Here is a 24,937-nt window from a genome sequence, read left to right as displayed (position 1 = left end):
TAAACTAGCAACTACAAAAATATGATCATGCTTTCATCATTTGGTGTCAGCCTAGATCTTCCTTAAATCTGTGTCCAGTGCATTCTTTTCAGCCTGCTCTGCAGCTGATTGATGCTGGTGTGTCTAGCTCCTCATCCAGACAAACTTAACTATTAAGTTAATTTTAACCTGGGCTAAGTTTAAGTTTAGCCCATATTCCATGCCTTTGCTTACAGCGGTTTCCTTCTGCTTTAAGTCCTTTATGAAATGGGACAGAAATAAGCAATAATGAACTGTTTCCTCCATCTAGAATGTCTTGCTCCTCTCTGTACCTCTCACAGTCTCACCCTACTGTTTCCTGTCTGTAATTTGTGTTAAAATACTCCAGCCTACACAGTGTGATATGATGTGTGTTAGTTTTACTCTACACTTAGGACTTTATTAATTAACATTAAAAGTACCCTTACATAGAAGTACACACTTGAGGGGTAGTTGATTGGCACTGGGAAGACCCTAATCAGGAGGCAGCTACTATAAACTTAACCTATTGATATCTAAATTTACACCCGAGGGTTTTCTAATTAACATGAAGGATGTCAGAAATAATCTTAAATTGGATTGTCTAGAAATACTGTACAGGCCTGCTTCTGGCCTTGCATGAATTGTGTGTAAGATCCTGGCAAGCATGGTAATCTGACACCTGCAGAACAGCACCTGAGGCCAAAGACTCTGGGCCTAATGGCTACCACTAATAGTAGCTGCTGTAAACTGGTTTGACCAGAAGGTAGACTGGCTCCTGCCTCTGGTGAACAGTTCTTGAAAGATCCTTGATGGAATACCTAAAGACTAGAGAGCTAGGACTTCAAGAGCAGGTTACTTACATGTCTGCTTCCTAATAAGTGTTAGTGTAGCAGAGTTCAATCTAACATTTACTTTCATTGTGATGTACTATCTAGTAGGAAGGTAGTAGGGAAAAGACCTATGGCTTTGACTATCTCCAATCCTTAGAGGCTGCTGGTATGTACCAAAAAAAAAAACAACAACAACAAAAAACCCACAAACAAACAACCTGACATGCGTGACAGGACAACTTGGGTTGTATCAGTGTGCCAAACCTCTCTTTAGGACAATGCTCACATGCCAATTCCTCCTTAAAGCCTGTCCTAAATTTTCTGATGGATTTGTGAAAACATTCTACTCAAAATCATAATAGAGACGCTTCTATTTCTATTATGGTAGTAATCAAATTTTTAAATTTACTATCCATTTCTTTATGAAAGGACTGTGTTACAGCTATCTTTAATTCCACCTTGCATACTGTATTTGTTCAATTAATGAGCACATACATGCATTTCCCAATTCTGTAAGAAATGGATCCAGCACCAGGCCATGGGGTCACTGGAAGCCAACGTGTGGATTCCTGGAGTTCCATTAACTTGGTGTCCATAATTCTCAGGGAGTCAGTAGTAATTATCCATAACTACATGAACTTTAGCTGCCATCAGCACCTAGACACATTAAGGACTGCCATCAGAACCAGAGGAAAGTAGTGTTGTATTTGGCATCTTCTTTCAGAAATTCCATACCTAAATTTATTTCATATTATTGTTCCATTAATTCTGGCTTGGCTCTAGATGATTAAAAAAAGGAAAAATCTTTACTTTTCTTGTTGTATATCTCTTAGCTAATTTCAGACCGTATATATAGCTCACTCAGCAGAGAAAAAAGTGAAAATAACGGAAGACCAGGGAGAAAAAAATTGGAGATAACTGGTGAGCATAGATTGAAAAAACAAAGCAAAATAAAACATTTGAAGTAAAAGGCAGTATAATATGGTAGTTCAGAGCAAGGACTTTGGACCCAGACTCCCTGGATTTAAATGAATCCCCCCCACTAGTTAGCTGTGTGACCTTGGGCAAGTTATTTAACCTTTCTGTGCCTTTCTTTCTTTGTCTATAAAATGAGAACAGTAATAGCGCCTACCTCGTAGATGTGAGGCTAAAATGAATTAAAACATGTAAAGCATGGTTCACTCGTGCCTGGCACATAGGAAGTTCTCTAGATGTGTTTGCTGTTCTCACACTGGTGTTAAGTCATTGCTCTAAAGGCAGGAGGAAGCTAATTTCACTCAGTTTGGAGTCCTTTTGTCTGTGTGTTTGCAATTCCCTACCCCATGTGAGTAATGTTCATATGCTGAATCTCCCACCTTTGGTGTTCATACCACTCTCCTGGAACTTAGCGCATTCTACCCTAAATTATAAAATTATTTGTAAGCTCCTTAAAAGCAGAGATTATCTGCTTTGTCTTCCTCTTAGCACCCAGCAGAATGTTTTGCTTCCCTAATAGCTGTTTAGTAAATATTGGGAGAGCAGTGAAGGAGATAGTAATAAGCCCTCTGTGACATTGGTCCCTGAAAGCTGGAATCTGGAAGCCTTGAGCTGTGGGCTGGTGCCTCTGCACCTCTTGTTCAGTCCCAGCTCTCGCCATTCCTCGCCCCCAACCCCCATGCTCCAACAGCTGGTCTTTGATCCCTCAAACATGTATCCCTCTTTCCCAAGATAGCTTCACAGATGCGTAACCTTTTCAGCTGTACTTAAAAGGACCCTAAACCTGGTTTAAAGCTCTGCTGTCACCATCTTTAAATTCTTACTTTTTGAACAAGGGGCCTTGTATTTTCGGTTTGCATTGGCCCCACAAATTATGTAGCTGATTTGGTCCTTCTCCATTCCATGTCCACTGTTCCTTCTGCCTGGAACACCCTTTCTCCCCATTCTTCACTTGCTAACTTATTTTTCAGATCTCAGCCTCAGTGTTATTCCTCAGGGAAGCAATCAAAATTAGAGCCTTGTGTTACATCCCTCCACCTTTACTTCTCCCTTATAGAACTTACCTTGTTTTTTAAGTCCGATATTTATTTAAATTGTCTGATTAGTTCTTTAAAGTATTTCTCCTCACCAGACTGTAAGCTTTCTGAGGGCACAGACTGTGCAGTTGCTCCCAAATGACTATGCCTCATACATTGTAGTTAGTCAATAAATATTTATTGAATGAGGGAGTAAATGGAAAATTTTTATAAATGCAAAGTTGTAGATATAAATCGTCTCCCATGTTAAAAAGTTGATGTATAAAAATAGCAATGCAATCATCAAGCAGTTTATTACTGCCGCTAACGACTTCCAACCAACTGTACTACTGACTTTAGAGGAGATAAATACAATAAAGGGTTTCCCCATTTCTCTTCTTTCCTACTGTTTTTCTTTCTGAAATAGTCTTGTGTATTAAAGTCAGATTTCTCTAAAGACAGAATTATTCAGATTGTTTGGCATATTAGTCTCTTGAATTAAATTCTTATAGCATAAATGTCTATAGCCTTTTGTCTGGTGTGAGGAATTTTAGCAAGAGATATGTATTTACTTTTGATCTAATACTAATGATAATTAACATAAGAGTACTGCTTCAAGTTTCCTAGCATTCTGGGTGGAAAGACCAACACTATTATAATGAATGTAGCATTTGATGATGGTATAGAACAGTGTCCTGCTTGGCTCCCCTACCATTCTTCCTTTCCTATCTCATTGTCTAGTTTTAAATAAGCTTAATTAGCTCATTGTGAATGCACAAATGTATCAGCTTTCTGTGGCCCAATTCTGGAACTACATCTAGTTAATCTACTCCTTGGAATCAGACCAATAACATTCAACATGTAACCAGATTCAGTGTATTATATACCATCTTAAGAATCTTAATTTTTAGCATTTGGTAATCATTGTATTATTATCCAAACACTGCACTACATTTTTAAGTGAAAAATTTCAAACCAAAATCTAACTTAGAAACTGAAATTTACTTGCAATATCACAGTGGATTTTGAGCATACATCCCTACCCCCAAAAAGAAAAGAAATGAAAATGTCCAGCATAGTATACTAACTTAAGATAATGCTGCTTCTTAATTTTTACCAAGAGAAAAATAATCTGAATTTCCATTTAGTCCAAAAGTAAGAATAACAGATACAGTGAGATGGGAATTTTTATTTTTTTTTAAAGAAAAACAGATGAAATGTCATGCTCTCCTTTTAAATGCAAAGAAACTGAGGAAAAACAGACTTAAAAACCAATAGAAGGAATAGTTGTAACCCAGCTGTAACTATTGCTTCTGGATGAAGAAAAGAATCTGGCATTATTTGTACAAATCAGTACACAAAGAAGTGGGAGCAGAAGGAAATAGAGAAATAATCCACAGAGAAGGCATTCCCAGTGAACATGTAGGCATATGTTCCATCCAAGCACGGATTGATTCTAGTACCTCAAGGTGATTTGCTTTAAGCTGTAACTCTCTGGATGGTTTATGCCCTCAATATTGTTTTCTAGAAGGCCGTGAGAGGAGGAGATATGTCATTACAACCTGTTCTCTCTTAAGACTTGTGGAATTTTAAGAATTTTGTCCCAGAGTTAAATTCCTGGTTCAACCACTCCTAGGTCTGTTTGACCCTCTCTTTTTTCCTAGCGTTCTGGAAAAGATCAGAGTGCTGATGTTCTTTTTTTATGCCAAGTAGTATGGTAGGTATCTTAGGTTCATCATCTCCCAGTCAGGTAATAGATAAAATAACAATATCAGCATCTTCCCTGAGTTGATTAGCTCAGTTCATTGGAGTAGGCTACTGATGAGGTCTAGCTAGAGTCCCGAGTTTGAGAGCTACCTGTGCTGGCGAGATGACAGGCAGTGTCAGGTACTGCAATTAAGACTTTAGCTCTGGTGTCAGAAAGGTCTATTGGGTCTGTCATTTTGTGGTTCCTGGGCAAGTTATTTAGTCTTTCTCAGTTTACTCAGTTTATAAAATGGGTATAGTAACATCCACCTCAACTTTTGAGGCTTTAAGTAATATAAGGTATGATAAGTGCGAAATATGTTAAGTTTTATAAAATAGGTTAATACTACCATGGCTTGCATTATGTGCTCAATAAAAGGAGGCAGTAGTAGTTGTTGGTTGTTGTTTGTGTTACCCAATTAAAAAAATTAAAAACTGAAGCTCTGAGAGGTTTAAATGATTTGTTCATGAAATTATATAACTAGTGTTTGGCAGAGCAAAGATTTAAATGCAGACCTGTTTAACTCCTAAACCTTGTTTAGTCTCCTAAACTACTCTGCATCCAGTTTTGAAGGGAAACTGTGTTGCTCAAATAATTTTTTTTGAAGCATATGGTTTTTCCCTTCTTTAAAACTTAATTTTGTCCTTATACCTATATTAATTTCCTAGGGTAACCATAACAAAGTACCACAAACTGAGTGGTTTAAAACAACAGAAATTGATCCTCTCACAGTTCAGGAGGCTAGGAATCCAAAATCAAGTGTTAATAGGAGCCACACTCCTTCTGAGGATCCTTCCTTGCCTCTTCCAGCTTCTGGTAGCCCCAGCTGTTTTGGGCCTGTGGCAGCAGAACCCCAATCTCTGCCTGGGTGTTAACATGGCCATCTTTTCTCTATGTCCATGTCTCTGTCTAAATTTCCCTTTTCCTATAAGGACACTAGCCATAATTCATTTAAGGCCCACCCTACTCCAGTATGACCGCATCTTAACCAATTACATCTGCAAAGACCCTATTTCCAAATAAGGTTACATTCTGAGATTCCAGGTGGACATGAATGTTGGGGGGACACTATTCAATCTAGTACATACCCAAACTGTGTATATAACAGATTCTTGAAGTATTTTAGAACATTAAAAATAAGCAGTCCTGACTTACAAATTTATTCTCTCCTGAAGTTTATTTATAAATTGACAGTTTGGAACACAGAATGAATGCTCCCTTAGAAATGTGATTATATTCTCAGGCCAGTTGATAAAATTCTCTTTAGTCCTTCCCTCAGTCCTCCCTTTCTAACACTTGATAATTTAATGCAGTGGTTTTCAAATGGCAAGCATATTAGAATTGCCTGAAAAGCTTTTTGAAAATAGAGGTGCCTGGACCACACCTAAGACCTTTTAAAGCAGACTCTTGGGGTGAATGTGCTGGCTTCATTCAGGCAGGGCAGAATATGACATGTTTAAGGAACTAAAAGAAGTCCATTGTAGCTGGAGTATGGACTAGTTGTCTCTAAACACTTTTGATTATGCATGCTTGTCAATATAAGTCTCTGGAGCACATACTTCCAAAATATGTATTTTCATTTTAAAAAATAAATTATCTACATCCACTATAGTAAAACAGTCACAAATAAAGATGAGATAAAAATGAACAGAACTAGAAATGCTAATGATTGCCTTTTGCTTTTTGTACCTGTTTGGATCATCTTATGGGCCCCCTGGGGTATGTGAACCCCAGTTTTATAAAATAACTGGCATGGAGAGTGAGGGGAGAAGTAGCTAGAGACCAGATCCCATAGGACTAGCACAGCCATATCAAGTATTTCTCTCTTTATATTAAGATCATTGGGAAGTAACTGAAAAGTTTTAGGAAAAAGAGTGACATCAGATTTGTATCATGAAAAAAAAAAATTACTTTGGCTGTCCTATGGAGAAAAGATTTGGAGTAGAGCAAGCATGGATGCAAGGAGACCAGTATGGAGGTTATTGCTGCAGTCCTGATGAGAACTAGAGTGGTGCCAATGGAATTCAAAAGAAAATAAACTAGAATGATATTTTGGAGGGATACTCTATAGAACCAAATGATTGATTTGATGAGCACTGATGGAGGAGAGATCAAGGGTGATTTCCAGGTTTCTGGTTTGAGCATATGGATGGAAAAACAGCAGTTTTTGTGGTAGGCAATGGGGTATATGCCCAGGTATAAAGTGTTTCAAGTCTAAATATCCAAGTGATGATATGAAGTTAGCAGTTGGATATGTAGGGTTAGTTCAATAGAAATCCTGGCCTGAAAACGATAAATTTGGAAGCTATCAATACATAGTCCAGAAATTCCTCTACCTACAGATATTATTTATCCATAGGAAAGCTCTACAGCAGATGTGTCAAGGCACTCCATGAAAATAGTATTCAAGATTAAATTGATAGGAATGGAGACAAGGAATTAGAAATGAACAGATAAGCAGTTTCTATAAAATGCAAGCGGCTCCTAAAGTTGCTACAGCATTGGGACCAGACAACTTATATTGGACGGTGCTAAAGAAAGCAGAATCAATATTTCAGAAGCTTTCATAGACACTTTGATGAGCACACTACATTCTGGAGTGGGCCATGAAGGCTAGAAAGTGGCTAACATCACACAATTATTCATGACACAGGTTTGTGCACCATCAGCCCTGAGTAAGTGGGAAAGTTTGATGTGCCAGATGAGATGAAAGCAAGTGCAGCACTATAGATTGTAATGTTCGTAAGAATTCAGGAAAAGAATGCCCCGTAATTTGATGTCTGTAAGTCTTGGAAGTTACGGCAGAATTGCAACAAGTACTTTCCTTTTCCCTCACCTTCTTAAGCCATTGTGTTCCTTAAATATTACAATACATCTAAGGATAATTTATAGGCTCTTTTGTTTTCTGAAGGGTCTTTTTTCCCTAGTCTCTGGGGTAAAATATCATGGGGTAAAAATATCTTCCCCCTCTGCCCAGTGCTAAAAGCTCAGAGTCAAAGTAACTTTTTGCTGAAAACTACGAAGTGGATTAAGTGAAACCTATGGGACATGGTCCCTTTTCTTCTCCACCTAATTCTGTCACATCTATTTCTCCTCCACTCCTTTATGCTACTTCAATTGACTGTTAGAATTTCTGTTGCCATTGATCCATTTCATGCCCAGATCTTGACAAGTCCTAGCAGAAGTGACTGTGACTCTGAATTGGAGATTCTCAGCACACACATGCCCCCTTCCTTTGGAATATTATACTAATTTTTTAGGTGCTCTAACTACTTACTACCAGGAATCGTTACTTTATTTTGGAAAATATTCACCTGCATCATACTGTCCTTTTTTTTTTTTTTTTTTTTTTTTTGAATAAACAATGATTTACTTGCCAGCATTTGTATCCATCAAGGGCTATTTTTGTGTCTTTTATTTCTGACATAGAGAAGCAAATTCACCTAGCCCTGAATAATTACTCTTATAGAGGACAATGTTAAAATTTAGCACAGGGGAAATGCTGTATTTTTTATTGGGCAAGGGAACTTGCATAAACTTGTCAAAATGAACCCCCCCCCACACTGTATATTTCTTCTTGATCAACCTTGTACCTTATATGAACATCTGTTAACTGCCTTTATGAAAACTATATGGTAATTAGACAAGTATTTGGCACTACCTTTAGACTGTCAACTTCTTCAGGACCTTTTTCTTATTCATCTAGTCCCAAGCAGTACGGCAAAGAGTGCAGGCTCTGGAGGCAGACTGCTTGGGTTCCATTTCTGAATATCCATTTACCAGCTGTATGACCTCAGGCCAGTTACCTTTCTTCACTTTCCTCATTTGTAAAATACAAATAATATCTACCTTATAGAGTTGTTGGTGGGATTAAATATAGAATTTTCAAAGCTATCACTTTAAAAATGTTTGAAACAAAAAATAAAAAACAAAACCTCTTTGACATGAAGGAATTCCATGCTTTTCTTAATGCCAAATACTGCTGATTAAAAAACAGATCAAAGGAAAGAGGGAAAGGGACATCCAGAATACACCAATACTACAGCACCTAAAAACCTTGTAGGTTGGTTCAGGCCTCCCATTGTCTTTATTGACAGCTTAGCTCAGTGGTTTCCTGCTGCTATATGACTCCTGCTTCTTCTGGAAACATATGTGGTCATCTTATTGTCACAGTGATTGGAGAGCACTGATGACATTTAATAGATGAAATGATAAATGGAGCCAGGGATGCTAGGAGCCCAGAAATGGAAGTAGAGACTACACAACCAAAATTCATCCCACCCAAAATGAAGAATAATACTTCTACCTTGAGAAACCTGATAGCCCCTGGGTTCTTTATTTCAATTAAAAAAAAACAACTTTCACAAAGTTGATATTCTGTTACATGGCCAAGATCAGCATGCCAAAGATCATGCCATGTACATTGCAGAATGTAAACTAGGTTGAAAAATTCCCCACATGTGTAGTCTGCTCTGTAGGGTCATTTCTCTCTTCAGTGTGTAAGTTTTCTTTAAATTCATGTAATAAGTTTGTTCCTAATTTGTTACTTAAGAGTTCTGTTATCCCATTAACTACTATCCAAAGTTTAAGATCTGTTTAGTTGCCCAATTCATGAATCGCTTAATAAAGCTGTGAGATACTAAAAAAAAAAAAGATCCATGTGGTTGAAAAACACTTGAGCTCCTAAATGGACAAAGACTACAATTGATAATCAGGAAACCTAACCAAATCATAAATTTGAGAAGAGAAATGTGTGTTATTTGGAAATAAGTAATGCACATGAAATTCAAAATATTAATGAGAAGTATTAAAATAAGACAGTGAAAGTAAAAATACAAGATAGGGCCATAATCCTGCTAGGTATGATTAGTGAGATGGGGATTATTGAGGCAAGTGCATCTAAAATTAGTGGATATGCAACAAAAACTAATTTATATTCAGCCTGTGGGACATATATAAAAGTAATAAGTGTACATTTTAAATGTCAGGAAGACGGAGAGCATAGGGAATGAAGAAAGCTGGGTGTGTTCCTTTGCAACCTTCCTCCTCCATATCCCCAACTGAGGCCAGCATTATTAAGATGGAGGGAGAGTAAGGTAAATGAGGAAAACTGTGCTTTCTCCTCCCCTATAATTAAAGGTCGTTGTTTCACTCCACTTTCCCTTAAGCTTATTGGGCTCTTTTCTAGGTATTTCCTGAAAGCAGCTGAGGAGGACCCACTCTCATCAGTAAATGGCAAATGAGGGCATTGGTGATAATGCCTCGCCAGTGATATAGAATTACTACCCACAGACTGTGGTTGTCGGGAGAATAGATGCAAAAACCCATTTGATTAGTGCAGTGTCCTTCAAATTGCTGTTTATGAAATCATTTTAGAGGATTTCCACAGGAGTTTAAAAATAGAATGCAATAAGACATAACAGAAAATATCAGTGGACACGTCACAGATCCTGAGCCAGAACAGTGCAACTTAACGAATACTGCAACCAGCTGCCATTAGCAACTTGAGAGAGAAGGCAGAAAGGGAGGAAGTGAATCTGTACATTAGCTGGGGCAAAGTTCTTTTATCTTTGCTTACTGCCATCTCATTTGGTATTCTAGTATTTGGGACCAGAAATTATAAAGGGTTAACATTTAATTTTATGTTAACACAATTTGTAACTAAAATACATTTTCTATTGTTACTGTTACAAATTACCATATACTTAGTGACTTAAAACAACACACATACTGTATGGTATGTGAATATATCTCAATAAAACTGAATTTAATTAAAAAAACACACACACACATTTATGATTCAGCAGTTCTGTGGGTTAGAAATCCTACCCGGGTCTTACTGGGCTAAAATCAAGGTGTCAGCAGGACTGTGTGCTCATTTCTGGAGGCTCTAGGGTAGAGTCCATGCCCTTGCCTTCCCCAGCTCCTAGAGTCTGCCCACTTTCCCTCCTTGGTAGCCCTCTTCTCCAGCTTCAAAGCCAGGAAGGATTATCCCATTTTAATAATTTATATGATTAACTTGGACCCACCCAGATAATCTAGGATGATCTCCTTAATTTAATCACATCTACAAAGTCCCTTTTGTCATGTAAGTAACATATTCACAGGTTCCAGGGATCAGGACACAAACCTCTTTGGGGTCCATTATTCTTCCTATCACATTCTCTACATTGACTCCAAATTCATTGTTTTCTTTCAAAATAAATTTATATAAAACAGTGTAGCTGGTTTAAAGAAAAAATGTGTATGGCCGTGATAAAAATAATGAAAGAAGTATTTGAATATCTGAAGTTTGGGAAAAGACTTCACCTGAGAGACAGCCCAGTCTTGGGAAGAAGGAGTACAGGCTGGAGAGGGGGGAGACCCACCCACATTCCAAATTGCTCTGCCACCAACCAGCTGGCATGCGCCCCCATCCAATGCTCTAGCCACGTGCATTCTGTTTCCCCACCTGTAGAGAAAGGGATTACACCAGACAGTCTCCAAGGGCCCCTCCAGCTCCATTTTACCAATTCTTATAAATGGGTATGTATGTTACGAATTTAAATATCAGGGCAAATCATATTGTGAAATATCTCTAGATGCCATAAACTATTCAAAAGTTGAAAACATTGATTCTAGCTTAACTGTTGCCTTCCCTAATTGCATTTGCTAGTCCAGAATGCTTGCTATCAAACTCTTCAGGGGCTTTCTTGTTGGGAACATATATCCTTTTTTCTTTTCTGTTCCTTTGGTTGGTTGTTTTTAATAATACATTTTGAAACAGTTAAGTGCTGATCATCATTTGTGCTCACCCAAGAATTATGGGTTGCTTAAGTGCATTTGCTGAGCTTAGTCAAATACGAAGTGCTGGACAGGAGGACCAAGTCTGACACTGGACGGTTAGTGGAATAGGACGCCAAAATGAGATGGACATTTGAAAGAATTAGTGATTCTTAACACATTCTTCAGGTCCACACCTTTACTTAATTGATTTAACTTAAGGGGAGAGATACCTATACTATTTTTAAAATAAGAGGTTGCTTCAATTCTAATAATTCTTGGCAATTTTCTGTTCTTTGTGTTAAAACTATATACTAAAGAGTTTCTTTGCCAATTCCTCATGGTCTGGCATTATTACTCTCCTCCCACTCCTACCCTTGCCTAATTTCTTTCTCTGATAAGAAAAATTTCAGACTTTGGCATTGCATTCCCTAAAATAAAAGCAATTTTGACCTGAAATATTGTTTTTAAAACTCTTAAGTCTTTCTGTTTTCTTTGATTACTTCATAAATAACAGACATTTCATATCAGCTCTCTTTCTCTTCCTCCTCCACCCTTTTCCCCACTTTTTCTTTGTGCTAATCACAGGTAGATGCTCAACATCACCCCACAGAACAAGATAAATAAGTTTGGAAGGTTTCCTAGCAACATATTGTTCTGGGAACCTGCTCTGTTTACCTAAACAAGACGAAGCCAGACATCCTAGGCTCTCAGCTAGATGGGAAAGGATTAGCTTATTTGAGATATCTAGTGAATTTTATGAAAATTTCACTTTGAAATGAACCTCAATACAAGTGGCAGGACTGACTTTTCAAAGAATATTCTTAGGTGTAAAAGGAAAATCAAAATTACAGTTTGGGTTTTAAAGAATGATTTCAGAAAAATTCTCTGGAACAAGCTTACAATATATAATTCAGTCATTGGTGAATGGATCCATTTTAGAACCATGAATAAAATGCTTCTGCACAATTTTTATCCTTAGCCTGGTACACACTGGTATGAGTCTTCCAGTCTGGTGGGTAAATAGCTGCTGGGGCAGGCTGTCTCCCCCCAGGGCTTTCACCACTCTGGCTGCTCCCTTAACCCTTGTTCACAGAGATAAATTTGAAACATTTTGTCACTGCTTTAAACTCTGAGACCTCTTGCCTTTTTTCCTTAGCTCCAGAGCTATTTCAGTGCTAGTGGTTTGCCCCTTCATCTTGAGAATCTAGTTTGATGTCCTTAGTATTATGAGTAATATATACAGAGAAAAAAAAAAAAATAGAGGTAACTGAGGCTGCTATCCAAGTCAAGAAAAATAATGTTTTTATTGTTGCTGTTTTGTTAGTGCATGAAGATGAATATTTTCCTTATTGTTTAATCTGATGGTATGTGAAGCTGAATAGTTGCCAGGAGGTACTTTTGTTTCTGTTGCATTTTAGGTGGTCACAGTGTACGGCTGAAGGTCTCTGGAGATGGAATAATAAAGAATTAGTGTTTCTCATAATAATATTTAACAGTGGCTATGCAATTCAGTTATGCACCTTTGAAAATGACCTTTCTTGTTTGACTGGAGAGACATTCCCCTGTCAGCCAGATGAATATGGTCATGAATGTGGTTGTTTAATCATTTGTGCTGTCAATCATGTTTGGTCTGAGTTTGTGAAACTCCCCAATCGTGGTCAGAAGCAGATAATTCCAGTACTTCATAGTGTTTCCAAATGGGAAGAATGAAGCAAATAGAATAATATGGAGAATGACACATGGCGTCTTTGTTTTTTATTTAACAAATTCTCTGACCAGTTTCAAGAGAATTAAAACTGTCCTCACCTCAGAAAGCTGTAAGATCATTTCATATTCATTCTGGTAGCTTTCCTTTCTCTCATGCTCTTTCTTTTACCATATCCATGTTTTCTAAATACCATAGTTTAAAAACTGGTTGCACTCAACAAGAAACAATCTTTTGAGGGCCTAGTAAGGACCTAGTACTTCACAAGGTATCATGATGGATGCAGAAGGGCATCAACACGTCATCTTTGCCTCTCTGGGTTTTCAAGAATTCAGCAAAATAGCATGTTTGCAATCTTAAAAAAAAAAAAAAAGAACCTGTTTTCCTTCTTTTAATTGCTTACTTTGGGACCTAAAGATTAAAGAAAGATTTTGATGCCTAAAGGTATTGTATAATTAAGATTGTCCAAGGAAAAGACTACAAGAAGACTGACACAGTCTTGTGGAACACAGTAGATTATAATAGATTAATTTTGATTAAATACCATTTTTAAAACAATTTTAAACATTTCCATGGACCAGGCAATATTTTAAGTACTCTACATTATATCATTTAATTCTTCTGACAACCAACATGAGATTCGTATTTTTACCTGCCATTTGACTGATGAGGAAAAAGAGATTGAGAGAGATCAGATAACTGTTTGCTGAGGTATTACATAAATGACTGTTGGCATTCAGATCCTAGTCTACTTTGTATCAAATTCCATGACTTTTACACTGTGCTATGCTTATGTATTTTTAGAATTTTAAGATTCTGAGTAATCTTTTTTCCTGTGTAGATTTTCGGAAAAGAACAGACCACTGTCTTTTGAGGATGGCATAACCGCTTAGATAATTTTTCTGTGATCTCATACAGTACAATGATTCTATATTCTTTGAGTTTTCAGTATCAAACTTTTAGAATCTGCTTTCTCACTAGGATGTTAACTCCATATTTATTAATTTTTTGCTTATTTTTTTAATATAAAATACTTTTCATTTTCAATATGGTAAAAGGCGGTGAGTGAATTATACTTAAAGGCAGTTAACAGAATCAATAATAAGATGAAAGTACATTAACAAATGATGATGACATATCAGCAATACCTTAGAACAGAGATGGACAAACTGTGGCCTGTTTTTGTAAATCAAGTTGTGTTGGAACATAGCTGTGCTTATTTGTTTATGCATTGTCTATGGCTGCTTTCATGCAACAATGGCAGGGTTGAGTAGTTGCATTAGAGACTCTATGGCCAACAAAGACTAAAATATTTACTATCTGAACCTTGGCTGAGAAAGTTTGCCATCTCCTGCTCTAGAATCTAGATGGTCCCCAAACTCTGAGTTGTGCATACTCCCCGAGAAGCATAGAGACTTAATTGGGAAACACTTCAGAAAATTTTTCCCTGAAAGGATGTCCTTGTCTAACATGTTTTTCCACTAATCACTGCAGGTGCCAACCAAGAAGCTGAAGAAATATGAAAAAGAATATCAGACAATGCGAGAGAGTCAGCTGCAGCAGGAAGACCCGATGGATAGATACAAGGTATGGGAGACACAAGCTGCCTATCAGAGCAAAGTGCCTTCTTTACCCTAAGGCAGCAATTGTGACAAGTTAAATTCCCGCTATTCTTTGTTGATTGATTTAGATATTCTGAGGATGCTAAATATCCGGGTGTTTTCATTTCAGAGACCCCTAAGTGGCCAACCATAATATTTCTTTTCTTTCAGTTTGTATATTTGTAGGTAACTCCAGCTGTTGCACTTATACTGGGAATCTTCATATGAAGCTGAGAGAAGGAGGGGGAAAGAGAAAGTGGCTTTTGACTACTTTCAAAAATGAGAAAAAAGGAAAAGGACAAATTATTGTTTTAGCTGTGCACAGTCACATCCACAAAGACTTTTAGAAGGTGAACTGTTACAAGACTGGCACACGGATGTTTCAAACTTACCTTACCTCTGTCGGTAGCAAATGTTAAATATACAAACTCACTTGGAAGGAAAAATAAAAACCACAAAAGTATATCAAGCAAAGAAATGGTGTTTGTTGCAATGTTTATTTCCACAAACAGACTTATGAATAACAGTGACATTTGACTGCAGTAATGCAATTTCAGAATCAAAATGGTTTCAGTGTAATATTAGTTAATTGTGTGCTATTTTAAGATATTGGGCCATTCATGAGGATAGAACTCTTCAATGATAATTAGCAACACTGTTCTCATAATATATTGTTGGGAAATAATAATTTCCAACTTTTTTTCCAAATGAAATATTATTGTCTCTCTTAAACATGTTTTAGTTCTTCAGACACCTGTAGATACATAATGGTTCCCTCCCTCTCCACATCAGTACATTAGGTAAAAGTGTGTATTTTATTTTCCCATTGAATACCAGTGCTGAAACATCCTGAAAAGAAAAGTACTGTGGTGGCATTGTTAATAATTTACCCTCAGTTGGGTGACTTCCACTTTTGTAACTAGAGTTGCCTTTATGTGGTCACAGAGCTGGACATGGCAGTTCCAGGACAGTTAACACAGTACATCTTGTCTCTTTCACTGAATTGAATAGCAGGGGAGGTTTAGCAGATTAGCATGGTGGAAAGAGTATGTGAATTTTGTGGTTAGAGAGATCTGAGTTCAAATCCTGGTTTGGAAAAAAAGCACAGGATTTGGAATCCACGTTGGGGGTTTCAGTCCCTATGCCACCTTCAGCATGTAGGACTAGTTATTGAACCTCTCGATCATTTGTGAAATGTGTAGTATAATCCTTACCTTACAGGATTGTTGTGAGGCTGAGAGATGGTGTATGTTAAGTACCCAGCACATAGCTGGTTTTTAATAAATGGCTGTTATTGGTCTTGGAAGATCTACTTCTACTAATTATCCAGGTATTACTGGAGCAATATTACTTTATTTGGGCCTTCCCCTCCAGTCCCCTCTTTCCTCTTCCTCTTATTTCTCCCAGCTATTGCCACCCAATATCTCCCATCAATATGTTTCTTCTCTTGCCTATAGAACTGGGTCAAGAACTGATAATAACATCTCACATACTGCATGGTAGATAACTGTTAACAGATAATGTGCTTATAGGCAATGTTTAAAGCTAATTTCTACCATGACCACCTCCCCAGTAAAGCCAACTCTAATGCTTATATAGCAATCTGCCTTACAAAGGCTTGAAGGGTAGTAATTATAAGATATTATTAAGGATCCAAATGAAGCCTTCCTACTGCTTGTTTCATCCTAAATTTCATTTTGCCGCCGTCATTTTGAAGGAAATCAGGGAAGAATGCATTAAGAAGAGGAGACATGAAAGACCAAAATTACACATTTATAATCAGCCTGAGCCTGAACGTGTTATTAATGTTCTTAATAATATGCCTTATTAATGTCTTAAGTCCCTTTTGGGCCAAAGCAGAAATGTGTGAATAAATAGTAAATGCATATTGTTTTTAAAAAGTATCACAGGTAAGATTATCAGTGTGTTGAGTTTCTGTTGAGGGATCAAAGTAGAATTGAACTTTTTTTGTTTTGTTTTGAAGGCAGATATTTTAAGTTTGATTGCTGTGGCCTCTTTATTCTTTTAATAATGTCCAAGCATATGTTCTAGTGTTTTACTTGATAATGTGGTTTTGCCTCTTCAAATTATAATCACATTTTTAAACTTTTTATTTTAAAATAATTTCAAACTTACAGGACAGTAACAAAAATAATACAAATCCCAAACAGAGAACTCCAATATACCCCACCCCCACCTAGATATCCTGATCCACCAACTTTTAACATTTTGCCACATTTACTGTATCAGTCTATCTGTCCGTCTTTCTATTTATCTATTTTCTAAACATTTGAGAATTATATTCATGCTCTTGAACACTTAATACTTTCATGTACATTTCCTAAGAATAAGAATATTCACTTATGTTACCACCTTAGGTATAGTTATCAAGTTCAAGAAATTTAACATTGATATAAAGCTTATAGTCTATTTTCCATTTTTTCATATGTCCCAGTAATGTCCTTTTGGGCAATTTCTCCTCCTTTGTTAGATCCAGTCCAAGATCATGTATTGCATTTAATTGTTCTTGTGTCTTTAATTTCTACCTCCCCACTCCCCACCCCTCTCTCCCTCTCTCCCTCTCTTTTAACTGTGGAAAAGATATGCAACATGAACTTTCCAATCTCAGCCACTCCCAAACATACAATTTAGCGGGATTAATCACACTCTCAGTGTTGTGCTGCCCTCACTGCCATCCATTACCAGAACTTTCCCATCACCCCAAATAGAAACCCTGCACCCATTATGCATTAACTTCCTCCTCCTCCTCTTCCCCCACCCTAGCAAGCTGTGTTCCACTTTCTATCTCTATGAATTTGCATGCTGTGCTCCAGCTATTTCATACAAGTGGAATCATACAATACCTGTCCCTCTGTGTCTGACTTATTTCATTCAATGTGATGCCTTCAAGATTCATTATAATTACATTTTTAAGGTGGCACTTGACAACGTAGTTTCCAACCATCAGTTGATTTGCTCTTTTAGATAATCAGTATCTAGTTTAAGAAGCTAATTATAATTATCTTAATTAAAGTAGGAAAGCCTCTTAGAATCTTCTAAATTTAATCTCATCAAGAGTAAGACTTCTGTCCTGGAAGTGAACACCTTACAATTCATAGATCTTGATCTGGGGACCCAGTTATCTAAACTGTAAAGAACAACTGAGGAAAATCTTTTAGGGCATGAACCAGTTCAGTAACAACCTTTCCTCAAGCATTAGGATCCTTACTATTTAAAATGCCATATTTACCCCCTCGCTTGCAGTATGGCAAGAGATAGAAAGGAACACTTTACTGGAAGAAGAATATAGAATATTCTAAACCTCTTTTCTTATTCTTGTTAACTTAGACCTTGCCAGATTTATATAGCAGTCTTTATCTAGACTGATATTTTGGTTTGCGAGGACTTGTATCGATTCCAGATGAAGCAAAATGCAGGATAAAGATTTGGCTGTACAAATATATCATGTACATTTTCACTTTTGTACAAGTCCCCAGGAAACACATATTCAGGGATATGTATAGCTGTTTTAGTAGTTTTAAAATTAGTAACCTAGCACTTAATAAACAGGCACCAATTTCAGGAATTAATATTTCATTTCCTTTTTTAAGGAGATGAATTTTTTCTGTTGGGGGGATAATCAGCTTTCTAATCTATTAGAGACCTGCAGTCTTCATCTGCCCCTGAAAGATGATAGACTTTTCTTGTTTAATTAAAGAACTACTTGCACAAATGTGGGTTAAGCCTTAAAAAGCACAATTAATTAGTTAAATTAATAGAATTTAATCTCCCAAAGCATATTGAAGGTTATGTTATAACCTTCTCTAGATGGAAAAAATCCTAGGCAGAATCTTGAATGTTTAAACCCTATTGGGTTTGAGACACAGATTATAAACACATGATTTCTAACTGGATTATTTTATCCATGTCCAGTATAATTAAATTTAGAATGCTTTAACTTCTTTCTTGAGTTTTGACAGTATTTTTTTTTTAATCAAAATCTTAATTCAAATAGAAAGAAAAATGATAGTTTCTAACTCAAGTTTACTCAGAGTTCTTCTTGCACAGACTAATTTTTGTAGATCAGTTGTCCCGGCATGTATTTTTAAATTAAGCTATTTTTATTATGCTTGACAAAAATAATACAAACAATATTTGAAGTAAAATTTACTTCTTCTTATATTATTTTCCATCCTTACATCTCTAATGGAATAATTTAGAGCAGTTTTCATTTTTTATCTTGACAAGTGAAGTAGTTTAATTTACTCTAAATCTCTTAACAAAAAAAAAATTTTTCCCCTTTTCTTAATGGGATTGCCCAGGGAAGTCAAGATAAGTGAATCCATCTTTGAAAACTACTTTTCTACAAAGGAAAATAAAATTATGTTTCATTATTTTTCCACATCAGAGACTCTTTTTGGCCTTTAGGAATATTTACATTATGAAATAATGTGCTTCTAATGAGTATTAATAGACAAGAGGATGGATTTTGATCTGCCTATGATAACTTGATGATAAACTTGAGAAGACTGCCACTCTTTCTTTTTGAGCTCAAATAACCTAATGAATTCATCATTGTAGGACGGTCAAGAATGCAAGCCTAAGTCCTCTTGACGCTTCTCAAGCAACTTAGCTAAGAAGGAGCAGGTGGTTTCTGATGCTGCTTGTCAACTGATTCAGTTTTACTTAACACTTGGGGGAGGTATGCATGTTAAGCACATCAAACATTTCTAAGTATGTTTATGGATGATGTTCAGAAGTAATTCTCCAAACATTCTCTTCAGTTTTTTGTAAGTTTCATTTTCTTTTAGGTAGTGTTATTGAGAAAATTATTATCATACTAATATGTTTCTACATCATCTGCAACTCATTTGCTTTTTTAAAAATTTGATCTGTTGCTACAGCAGAGCAAGTAACTGCAAACTGTAGCCTGTGGGCCAAATCTGGCCCATTGACTATTTTTGTAAATAAAGTTTGATTTGAACACAGCCACACACACACCCCCTTTTTTTTTTACCTACTGTCAGTGACTGCTTTGATTACAATGACAGAGTTTAGTAGTATCAGCATAGAGCCTAAGGCCCACAAAGCCTAAAATATTTACTATGTGACCCTTTACAGAAAATGTTTGTTGACCTCTTGCTCAAATATAATCTAAGATTATTTTTAAAATACTGAAAGAAATGCAATCTGGTTTGTCAACTATTAGTTTTTACTGACAAGATTTTGTTTTTATTTTGACATTTAAAATTTTAAAAATTTTCACCAGAAAGATAAAATTGGATGTGATGGTAAAAGGAAGGAAGTATAAAACAGGGTATCAGATATCCACTTTTTTTTCCTCAAATCTTCATTTTACAGGCGATGCAGACATTTAAGCGTTTCATCTGTAGGCGTTTGTCTTCTTATTACAAAAAGCTGTCAGCATAAAATGGAGTACGATGATTACCAACTCATTTTTGAAAGAGGCATCCAAAATGAATATGTGAGAGTTGAGTGTGTTGTCTGCTAATAAAATTGCTCTGGGTCTTTTAGAAAAACGTTTTCTCCAGATCCTTAAATGCCTTTAAAAACCTGTGCCAAGAATTTGTCATAGCAGCAGACATCACACCCAAAATATTGAGCTAGGGTTTATAAAGCCTCCTCCTTTCCCAGCATTTTTTTCTTTAAAGCTTGGTTTGTTTTCTTTTGATTGCCAGTTGACATTTCTCTGATTTCTTGTTTTGGAATGAATGATGTTCACTCATACCGCTTCTCCTAAACTTCAGCCCACAGAGAGACACAAATGAGATCTAAGATCAGGTTTTCTTTTGCACTTCTCTGCCCAACAATCTCATCTGTGGCCTGATGATGAACTATATTTTGCAAGGTTTCTGACCTTGTCTTATAAGGAAGTTCCTTCCACACAGCTATACAAACAACTCACACCATGGTTGCTAATAGCATTTTCATCAGTCATGCAGACGCAAATAGCTGTGTGGAGAGGGTGGAGTTTTAGTATATCACTCTTCCTGAGTTGAGACTTGCCCACTGGTTGCCTCAAGTATACTTTCTTCCAACAAATGTTTGCAGCCACAGAGAGAACTTAAGAGTACGACACTCTAAGGAAAAACAAAATAACAAAATAGCATTAACAAGTGTCTGTTTTTTGTTATTGCCATTTCCTAATTGTATTAATAGGTGTGCAATTTCATTGGATATTCTTTTTTTTTTTTCAATTGTCTTTGTACCTATGATTGAAAACAGTAGTTGGTCTATGACTTTTGAGGAGGTAAGTTTTTATCTATGTATGTCTGTAACATCAGTGTGTGTCTCTGAAAAAATGCAGTATCCTCCTCCCAAAAGTTACTAACCGAACTTTCCCAGCTATACATCTCCTATGCAAGAGGGAACTACTGAAGAAAGTTATTGTTTGCTTTTTGCTCAATGGTGTCAAATGGAAGACGTTTTAAATAGTGTAATGTGAGTTTTAAGGGTTATATAAGCAATGTCTCCTACAGTCTTTTCAGAAAGGCAAAGGAAGTGATTTGCCTGTTTTGTTTATAAGCTCTGAAGTTCCAGCATCTGTTTGTAGAAGTTTCATCATGTGACTATCTCTGGATTAACTGAGTTTAAAGGGGCTGACTTTAAATTAAATGTCTCGGGTGGCCAGCCCTTGCTAACATTTCAAAATTAATCTAGCAACTTCACTACTTGTCCCAAACCCATCAAAACTAAACTTTCTTCTCCATTCTAATATAAATACAAACTTTTTTCTTGAATTGGTCAGTTCTAAAATCAGTTCTGGCTCCTTGGGAAGGGCTAGAAAAGAAAGCCAAGTACCATAATCTTTCTATAACCTTCAGTATGTGTAGGCAAGTTCTTGTTAGAAAATCTCCATCTCAGTAGCAGTCTCACTGTAGAGCTTTCAGTAGCACTCAGTGGCCCTGGAGCACTTGTAAGGACAGCTCACTGCCCCCAGGTTCATACTTTGGAGGATGATACTGCATTTTTGGTCCCATAACTTGCTTTCCCACTTGTCTGTGAGTGCAGAGCAGGAGTCTGACACTTCCCACTGTGCTACTTGCTTTGCAGACACTGAACTGAAACTTCTTGCTAAAGCAAAGGCTAGCAGGCGTGCCCCCCAGGTTATTTTGTTTTTTAGGGACCCTCAGACCCTCTCCCCTACTCCTTAGCTCTGTGTTTATAAGAAAGGGTTCTGGTTGCAGCAGTCATCTTAATGGGCGGTTACTGGTTAGACTCTCCCCTGAACTCACATCTTTTTCTTCTATAATCTAATCCAGCAGACACTTATCTCTAATCAATAGTGAAGTATTTACCTGGGTGCCATTTTTAATACCTTGAAAAAAGTACTTTTCCATAAACATTGTATGACCTTACCTTGAGGTTATTTTAATTCAGTTGGAAGCATATATAACTGTAACCTGAAAAACTGATACCTGCAACATTCTCATTTGTGCCAAATTAATGTAATATAAATTATAGTTGAGGGAACTTTTGGTGCCTTAGAGTTCTGAAAGTACAATTTCTGTATAAATAGAGCACTTAACTGAAGAAGAGGTATTGGAATAATCTTATCTTGGTCTCAAAAAGATTTATGAAGAAATGAGAAAAATGTCTTCCCTGCCTAAGCAGTCTGCATTGCGAAATGTGTTGTGTTGAAACTGTGCTAGGTGTTGCTTTTCTTTCCTAGCAATGAGGAAATGTATTGAAAAAGTTTCTGAAACAAATTTTGTTTGAATATAAGTTTTCAAGAAGTATGTAAGTTGTTTCCACAAAAAGGGGTAATACTTAGCTTCATCAGAATGAAAGATTAACTCTCCGGCCCCTACTAGAATTTGGATTACTTCAGCAAAGATGGAAAGATTTCAGCTGTAGAAGCCTGGCTTTTAAAAAAGTATTTTAGTCTCCACTTTTATCACGCTTCTGTGGGAGGGTAGCACTTATATAGATTGTGGGAACAGACAGAATTTAATGAGTACAATTTACCCCTTAAAGTATGTATACTGTCTTTTCAGGAACATGTTAGGAAATGTTTATGGCAAGGCAGTACTTTTGAGGGTTAACATTGTGTATTGATCTCAAAAGAAGATCCAATAGGGTTCCTATAGAATATGAGCTTCTAATAGTAGTGGACTTGAAAAATATTCTTGTTTTGGCATTATATCCCTTCCAATAGAATCGAAATTCTGATTTGCTTTTTTTTAAAACGAAAGTTGTTTTTTTTAAAAATACAATTACAAACATATATTCATTGTGAAAATTTTTGATACATTTAAAAGCATAAAGATAGCAATAGAAATAATCTACTACCCACAGTTAATATCTTTGTTTATATTGTTAAAAGAATGGGAGTGTACAGTAATGTATCTTATTTTCCTATAATATATCTTTTTTCCTAAAATGTACCATAAGCATTTCCTATGTCATTAGGTATTTTTCTCTAATATTTTAACACCAACTGGAATTCTATCATGGATTTATTTTAAAATATTTAAGTGATTTGGGATTGTTTCTAAAGTATCCTTTTCAAGAATGTTTTGATATTTCCCAACTATGCAGTCTACTTTTCCTAAAAGAAAACACAACAGTGGGTCCCATAGGCTGGTCATCCCTTAGTTTCTCTCACTTTTTTTTTTTTTTTCTTGGATCCTCTGCTTATCAAGCTTTGCTGTTACCCAGCTGTTTCTTAGCTCTTTTTCTTGTTCTGTTTCTAATTCTTCTAATTCTAGCCCCCACCCCCTTCCTTCTTTTCAAGGTTTTCTTCTTTGCATATTACAAACACCAGGTTGTTCTACAGGAAAACTTCACTCCCCCTATTGCTGTGATACCCTATCTTCCAACGCATAGATACGTCCTCTGGTTTTTCATTACTGCTTTGTCTTTTTTTCCCACCCCTATAAGAAAACACTATTAGGAGCATATATATGAAAAACGGTAAGGTCTCATCACAATGAAGTCTTTCCTGTCCATTTTCTTTTGAATCTCCTTTAACTGCTAAGAGAGCAAATAAAACACTTTTGATACTTTGGAATGGAAGATTCTAAATTGTTATTCTGAAAATAGCCATGACTGTGCACACTTCAGAATAATTAAGAGGAAACCTTGCTTCATAAGAATTAATGACTGGATTCTTTTTGCCATATAACTTTGTTTCAGATTTTCCCTGTGAATTAAGGGAAAAATAGCTCAGTAATTTATTTTACCTGTAATCTTTACATGTGAGTTTTTTAAAAAGCAAATATTTAGAGACATTATCATAAAGACTACTACTCTCATTAACACAAAAATTGGAGTCCAGAAAAATAAATATATTCTTATCCAAAGAATGAAAATGTCACTTGGTAGGTAGCAAAGTCATGAACTCAGGAATCTTGATTCTTGAATTACTCCTCTTAAGTAGACTCAATTAATTTGAACCCTGATCTTGGGAAAATAATTTGAAAATATGTCTAGAGGTCCTCCCCTCCCCATATTTCATCCCTATCATGTCTTGCCGTTTCCTTTAAGGTCAAGGCTGGAACTATTGTGCAAGAAATGAATTGCCTGTGTCTGTGCTGTAGTTCTATATTAAAATCTGATAGGATTGGGAGTATGTTTGAAAATTTGCTCTTTGTGGCACATTTTTTTTTATAATTTTTTTACGTCTGGAGGGTTTGAGGGATGATTGTAAGATTCACTGGTTAGAGGACTGCATCTGCACTGCTAGCTTAACTCACTGTTGTTTCCCCAGACAGCAATCCTGCCTTCCTGTGCCACTTGCGCCTTCTCCTTTTTACACCTTTAAAAGTTCACTTTGTTGTCCTTGCTTGTTTTTCCTCACCAATTCCATTGGTTTCTGCTAGCATGTCCAGGTACTAATACCCATGTCCACTTTGTTCTTTTTCTGCAGAGGGAAAACCGAAGGTTACAGGAGGCCAGCATGAGGTTGGAACAAGAGAATGATGACCTCGCCCATGAACTAGTAACCAGCAAAATTGCTCTGCGGAATGACTTGGATCAGGTAAACTTGCCATTCACTAGATAGAAATAAGACTGTGATGACCTCCCCAAGAGCAGGGACCAAATTTCACTCATCACCATCTTGCAGGGGATCTCTCTGTACTTGACACCAAGGAGCTACTTGATTGATGAATGGTTGGGTTGCAGGTGGGCAGGAAGCTGCTTGTGCTAATTGGAGAGAGTGAAAAATGCAAGCCTTTGAGAAAGGTTTGGGTCATTTCCAAACAGCACGTGTGACATACTTTTTTATCCCTCTAAATTTCTCTGGTCTCTCTCTTCATCTGTACTTTCCCTAA

General features: G+C 36.6%; 1 protein-coding gene across 10 annotated transcripts in view; it reads left to right on the top strand.

Moving 5' to 3' along the window:
* Window positions 1–24,937, top strand: part of RABGAP1L (RAB GTPase activating protein 1 like) — an 891,828-nt gene that overhangs the window by 846,495 nt on the left and 20,396 nt on the right. For 7 of the 10 annotated variants that reach the window (XM_037825297.1, XM_037825298.1, XM_037825302.1 and 4 more), the window contains 2 exons: window positions 14,533–14,625; window positions 24,532–24,642. In XM_037825297.1, the coding sequence (XP_037681225.1) occupies window positions 14,533–14,625; window positions 24,532–24,642 (204 nt within the window). Of the gene's footprint in view, window positions 1–14,532; window positions 14,626–14,810; window positions 14,923–20,285; window positions 20,911–24,531; window positions 24,643–24,937 lie in introns of those variants that run through there. The other 3 variants (XM_037825300.1, XM_037825299.1, XM_037825307.1) reach the window with 2 other exon arrangements.

Source organism: Choloepus didactylus, chromosome 2 (genome assembly GCF_015220235.1).
Source record: "Choloepus didactylus isolate mChoDid1 chromosome 2, mChoDid1.pri, whole genome shotgun sequence".
Taxonomy (NCBI): Eukaryota; Metazoa; Chordata; class Mammalia; order Pilosa; family Megalonychidae; genus Choloepus; species Choloepus didactylus.
Note: the sequence above shows the minus strand (reverse complement) of the source record. Positions and strands in the feature narration are given on the sequence as shown.